We start from the raw sequence: 6,892 nt of genomic DNA, 5'->3' as shown, positions 1-6,892 counted from the left end.
TTCACCAACTTTTAATCCACCTAGTTTATTCATGTTCGTAGCTATCATAGTTCATATTAATACTTATCGTCTTTATATTAACCATATTTATATGCATAAACATAAAGAATTTAAATACATGAAAGTATAATTAAATCATTAGGTTTATGGAGTACCTTAAGAGTGTTTTAACAAGGAAAAAGTGATGTTTGATGGTGGTGATAAAACCGACAGCAGCAACAGCAAAACAGGAGCAGTTCGGGACCCAAAAGGTGGCGGTTTGGTGGTGTTTTTGTGGTGGACAGCAGCAGCAAAACAGGCGGCTGCAGGTGGTGTTTTGCGGGCTGTTTTGGGTGGGTTTGGTGGTCGAAAAACAGCAGCAAAGGGCTGCAAAAAGTGGCGGATGTGGGGCTGAAAATGGCAGCAGCAGGGTGGCGGTGATGGTGGTGCTTGGTGGCCTTCGGCCGATCGGAAAAGGGAGAGGGGGAGGGGGTTTCGGCCACAAGAGGGAGAGGGAGAAGAGAAGAGGTTTTGTGTGTGTTTTTGTGAGGAATGAGGTGAGGGTTAGCTCTCCTTATATAGGGTAGGTGATTAGAGTTAGATTATAACTCAAACTCTTTAAAGAATGATCTAAAATTGTAATTAGCATTAGGATGGATAAATTTGAGTTAGTTTAGGATTAGGATTAACTTAGGATTAGTCTTTATCTTTTATGATTAGGATTAGATTAGTTTTGAACTAGGATAAGGATTGGAGTTAGATTAGGATAAGTGTTTAAGTTTAAATCTAAGCTTTATTTTATTTTAAATTTTAATATATTTATTTATTTATATTTTTTTTTCCGGTTATTATATATTTTAATGTTTACTAAATTAATTATTGTGCATTTTGGTCCCTGCACATTTTATTCGCGTTAGTCTTTCGTTAAATTTTTATTGATGATGACGAGCCATGATCGTTAGTTTAGGTAACCTCGTTACCCATTTCGTTACTTTCAATAGTTTCGGTTTTCTAACCGAGTTCGTTTGCTTTGGACAACCTATGTTTCAAGTTCGTTTGTTAAGTATAAAAATGATCGAAAAAGTTGGGGTGTTATACATCAAACTTATCAATCTTCACATCACTCTTTTCCGCCATCGTTCCCGTGAAACCGAACCGAGGCTTTGATACTACTTGTTAGGAATAAAACGTGAGCCTTAATAAGACTTGATAACCCAAGGTTATCAAACCCATTTACAATAAACGAAAATAGTTGATGTATACGAAGAAACTAGCAAAAACGATAAAGACAAGAGAATTTAACGAGGTTCTATGTAATCACGAATGATTACTTTAATCCTCGGCCACCAAAGAGATTTCTTTTATTGATAATTTTCGTGGATACATGTATGTGTTACAATATGATGCTTAAATTGGCAAAACTCAACAAAGAAATAGCTTTGGGAACAAGAAAACGCGATTCTAGAAACTTATCCCTGTCAGACCCGAGTCGCAGTCGCAACACATGCATCGCTGTCACGATGCAGGCTTCTCCAGAACATTCTTTTTGTTGTCCTCCCATCGTTGTTGCAATGACCCTGTTGCGGTCGTGATGCAGCTGTTTTCAGCAACCTTCAATTTTCGTTTTCCGATTCCTAGTTTAACTCGCTTCACACTCCTAACAATATCTAATTGCACACCTCCCGATTCGGAGAATCTTAAGAAACAAAAGAAGGATGAGAAGAAAAAGTTAGTTCAAAGGGGCGGAAATGATGGCTTTGGTGTTTTTATTAAAAACGTTTGATTCCTCGGTCGAATGTAGTTTGGCCTTCTTCCGTTCGTCTTTGTTAGTATGATATGTAGATGAGCTTTAATCTTCCGTTTTCGTCGATTAGATTGTAGAACTTCTCTGTCATGTTTGTTGTGAACTTAGTACTTTTTGTTTTGGTCTTATATAGTTTAGCTCGGTAATTCGATTTGTACGTTTCTTGATGGTTTCATCTTTTAGATGAACTTCCTCGTGTTTCTAATGTTAATTCGTTTTTTTCGCTAAAAGAAAAATACCACGCCTTTTTACCACCTTTTGCTGACACACTACTACACGTGGTTTTAGCCGTATGTTTTGTTTCAGCCATGGTTTCAGTGTCACCGAATAAGAAGTGTTAAACTATGTGTGGTTTAAAAAACTGTGAACTACCAAGAAAAATACTTGGTATCAAATCACAAGCTGTATTGAGTTTTTTGTCGGTCACGTGGACGGATCTTGTAGACAAACCGGACCTAGTGTTCCTTAAACATATATACGGAGTACATTCTAATTCCGGAATCTATTGTTATAAATTTTAGATTAATCAGGTTCAATTGCATTATATTATTATTGTCATGTCATATTAGTTGTTGCATTATAATTAAAAACACATAGGTCTATTTTTATTCCTATCTGTATTCGTATTAGTATACGAACGAAACCAAGCATGAAGGAGAAAGATATATGTCCTGTTGATCGTATATGAATTCATTCAAATTCAATTCACCTAACAATAAATAAGTTCTTGAATATCTTGTATCATTCAATGAACTTGATCTCTTATAAGGAAGTATATGTTTATACAAATATAGGCAAATTGACCGATTACACGGTTGTAAATTCACATGTCCTTCTAAAACACTAGACGACTTCTCTTAATAAACCAAGTGAAAAACCGATATTGATGATCGCGAAGTATTTATCTTTCAACAAAAACTACACAACGTCCTACAAACAGAAAATGAAGAGAAAAAAAAAAAAAAAGAACTTAATGGGTCACAAAAAGAATCGGTGCATGACAAATCTGTTTAAAAAGGATGATTAGATCTAAACAGAAGTAATTCGCGGTTTATGCTGAACGTCTTCTTTGTAGAGCAAACGTCTCTTCTTATAACCATATCCATGATACTGATATATGATGCTATAAAGGCATTGTCTTAGGTATGAAACATCATACGTCTCCAAAAACCTCAAATCCATCTCTCTTGATTTTTCACCTGCGTAAAGCTTGTATTCCTCCAAAACCGAAGATAAACACCAATTTTGTAGCTTCCTTAAGCAGCCAACAAAACACCCTGTTCGATGCTGCCAAAGGTGAAACATTATGTGAGATTTTAAAATCAAGATACTTACCATATAATGCTAGAAAATCAAATAATCATATAGATATAGACTTTTAGTAATTCTAGTCGTTTATTTATAATGCAATAAATCCGATAAGTACTTCAGAAGTCATGTCCAAACAACGCCTAAATGAGTGACTTAAGTGATGCCGATTTGGCCTACTATGCAAAATGAATTTGTATAGATAAGAGGATATGTGACATACTTTTCCTCGTTTGCAGTGTATCAAAACGGGATGATTTCTAACGTCTGCAATACAAGTATATGGTAAAAGATTAGTGTCTTGAAAAACAAAAGGTAGGAAATTAACGTTATAGCATAACAAAAGGTGATCCATTACCGATTAAAACTTTCAGAGCATCCGTAATAACACTCTTGGGAATGGGTGTATCCTGCATATAAATAAAAATTTCAGTTTAATGGAAGGTTTTCGAAAGGAACATAAATTAAACAAAATGGGAACCCTAAACCAAAAACAGGGGCAGTACATCCAATAGTTTAGCCCAAATGGCAATAACAGACCTTAACAGTAACCATTTCATACAAAAACTTTAAACCATCTATTGTTGCAGGACCTTTAATATGCAATCGAAACCCTAATCCCAAAGTTTTATGATCATTTACACCTGCAGAATATGAGAATATCTCATCCTACATTTTAGTGATAAACATCCATTACTTTCTCTTGATGATTCTAAAATCGTTGACTTCATCTTCAATCGAACAAAAATTAAAAAAAAAAAAAAAGTTGACCCACAACCTCATGATTGTAAGGGTAAGCACGATTTATTCTTTATTGCCTAATTCACACTTTTCTATCTTTATTTAGTTCGAAATACTTGCAAATAGCAAGAAAACAGAAATTTACAAAACCAGTTAGCAAAATAAATAAGTAATTTATTCAGAACAACAATGAAGTAGAGTACAAATTAAAATCCGCAGAATACTTAAACTATGCATGACTGGATATACATATAAGGTTAGATCAACTAGGCCATATCAAATATTCAAAAGCATGCACCTTTTATCAATAATCAATAACCAATAACTTTCAAAAGTATGCACCTTTTATCTAACAATAATCAATAACTTGCATAATATAAGATACCCGCATTTCAATTTTAATTTTACAAAATAAGGTAAACAAAAACAAATACCTTAGTGCCATCAATTCCAAATTGAAAGAGGCGAATATTATGAGAATTCAAAAACTCCAAATTCTCTTCTGGGTATGATTCCGTACACAAATATCTACACCAAGATTTCAATTCAAACATCAATTCAGTGAATTACCAACACCAATTAAAAATTTATCACAATTATAAAAAAACCCACATGACAGATCGAAGATTTAGGGTTTCAAGAAAGGGGAAATTAATAGGTTTAGGAAACCCGGATCTATAAATTCGATCTTCAACAGTGGCGAAGTTGATCGGCGGACGGTTGTCCACTGTGGCCACCGGATCACCACCGATGCCGTCGCCGTTCCCGGTGCCGGCGCTGTTGGTTAGTTGTTTGTGTTGTATAGGGAGGTTCATGATCATGTGAAGAGTCATTAAAGAATTGATGATGAGTGAATGTAATGTTGCATGTTTCTTTGGGGGTATTTGTGGGGGAAGTTTTGAAGGAACGAAAGTGGAAGGAGAAGGAGACACAAATTTGTTTTTGCACGACTTCCAAAAAGATTTGATGTTGAATTCAACTGAAGTTTGCTTTTCTTTTCTTTCTCTTTTTTTAATTTTATTTAATTATTTAACTTATTAGACCAAAATTTAACCCCGATAGACAAGGAGTTTACTTTTTGGTTAAAAAGTGCAAAATTGCACTCTGTATATAACGTGTCAATGACAAAGTTTGATCATCAATAATCCAAAATGTTAAGCCTTTGTGTCAAATTCGAGTAAGTCCACATAATAAACACTAATAATTTAATATTCATAAAATAATTTTAAAAAAATACATATAACTTCGAAAAAAATGCAAAAAAATAAAAAATAAACAGAACATAAAAAAAAAAAAACTGCAGAACATAAAAAAATGCATTCGGAAATAAATAAAAAATATTTGTTCTTTTCGCATGAATCATTTTGTTGTGGCGGCGGTGGTTCGACCAAAAACTTGTATTTGTCGAGGAAAACCTTTTTGAAGCCCTTCAATCAATTCTTTGCGAACTTGGTCATTGATTTTCGAGGGATAGATGGCTAAAGTGCTAGCACCTTGAAAAGCGGTTCAGAGCCTTTCTTCTTGTTTCAAATCTCTAATACCCGATGTTCTTTCCGCCTTATGATTTCAAATAGCTTCCAAAATCTCATTCGCTTTTGATGAACGAGATGAAGAACGAGTTGTGTCGGTATTTGATCATACCTTCTTTTTTGCCCTATCTCAGCCCACTGGCCTTGAAAAATGATTGTCCTCAAAAAGATCGTTTTGAGAAAGTGGAATCTCAAACCCCTCATCGTCGACATCTAAAGAAGCATGACTACCCGAGCCGGGAACGTACCACTTTGACTTGTCTTTCAAAACTCGTCAAGCATCAATCATATTAAATTTTTTCCCATTGTTATTTAGTAGAAATATTTCATGGACTCTATTCTCAACGTCGAGATCGCTCGCTCCACTTCCCCAATTGCGTTGGGCTAAGCGGCTTGAAACTCCATACAAGCTTTGTTGACGTTTCTCTATTTTGAGGACAATTGGTCGCCGTCTTTTAGCCACCCGTTGTTGTAGTTATTAAATTTCTCGTAAATCGTACCCCACAACGAGGCAAACTTCTACGAATTCCCCTTTCAGGAATCCTCAAACGAATCGACCCAACGATGCACCAACCACGATTTGCAATTTTTATGAATCGGTTGTTCGGTACCTACTACAAAATATATACATATTTTATATATAAAATGACTTATGTATAAAAAAATATTGTACCTTGTTTTTTTATGTTTTCGTTGTTTACGTTCTTGGATTTTCGAAACAGTATCAACTTGAGTTTTCGGACGCGGTGTCATCAGAGTTTGGAAATTATTTTGTCTAGCTTTTTCCAAAATTTGGTTTTGTGGCAACCATACTTGATGTTGTTTTTCGGGTGTCATAGGACGATAATGAGGCAAAACTATAGGAATCTGTTGTAGATGGCTCGGGTTTGATAAACCTTGACTGAGATAGATTCCGTACCTCATCCAATCGTTGAAATTTCCAAATTCTTTTGGATTTGGTGTTCTTTGATTCGGGTTTCCGAATTCGTTTGGAGTTGGTGGTCTTTGATTTGGGTCCGACTTTCTTTAAAAAAAATAATAGAAGAGAAAATATTGATAAAAATGGAGTTTGATGATGAAGATGAAAAGAACGAAGTGGATGTGTATATATAGAGTTAAAATAATTTAAAAATAAAGTAATTTTCATTTTTTTAATATACAAAAAACGTTCATATAGCCATTCTGGTTCGCCCTAGCCAATTAAATAGTGCCACATGTCCTTTGATGTTTTTCCCTGAAACGCCCTTAAACTCGTACCATAAAACGACAATTTTTTTTTTACACTGGCACGTCGTGCCACATTTTAGCATGTCGTGCCAAATCAGGTCTGATCAAATCATAGGTCAAGTGGCACGCCGTGCCACATTTTTGGCACGCCGTGCCAGTTCAGGACTGACGAAAAACAAGTTCAAGTGGCACGCTTGGCCACCCTTTTGGCACGTCGTGCCATATCTGGTGAATCGCAACCCTTTTCATCCGGTTAACTGCTTAATTATAATCATTCAAATACAATCGCAATATATATCTTGGT

General features: G+C 35.2%; 1 protein-coding gene across 1 annotated transcript; it reads right to left on the bottom strand.

Annotated features, from left to right (window-relative positions):
• Positions 1-2,505: 2,505 nt before the first annotated feature.
• On the bottom strand, positions 2,506-4,765 carry LOC139852407 (inositol diphosphatase DSP3-like). Its single transcript, XM_071841695.1, has 5 exons — positions 4,445-4,765; positions 4,267-4,360; positions 3,450-3,501; positions 3,315-3,358; positions 2,506-3,070 (listed from the first exon to the last, which is right to left on the bottom strand). Exons 1-5 carry the CDS (start codon positions 4,663-4,665, stop codon positions 2,813-2,815), a joined length of 669 nt encoding a protein of 222 aa, XP_071697796.1. The 5' UTR covers positions 4,666-4,765; the 3' UTR covers positions 2,506-2,812.
• Between the last annotated feature and the right edge of the window lie 2,127 nt (positions 4,766-6,892).

The sequence above is a fragment of the Rutidosis leptorrhynchoides genome, chromosome 6 (genome assembly GCF_046630445.1).
Source record: "Rutidosis leptorrhynchoides isolate AG116_Rl617_1_P2 chromosome 6, CSIRO_AGI_Rlap_v1, whole genome shotgun sequence".
In the NCBI taxonomy this organism is placed as follows: Eukaryota; Viridiplantae; Streptophyta; class Magnoliopsida; order Asterales; family Asteraceae; genus Rutidosis; species Rutidosis leptorrhynchoides.
This window is presented reverse-complemented; position numbering and strand designations above follow the sequence as displayed.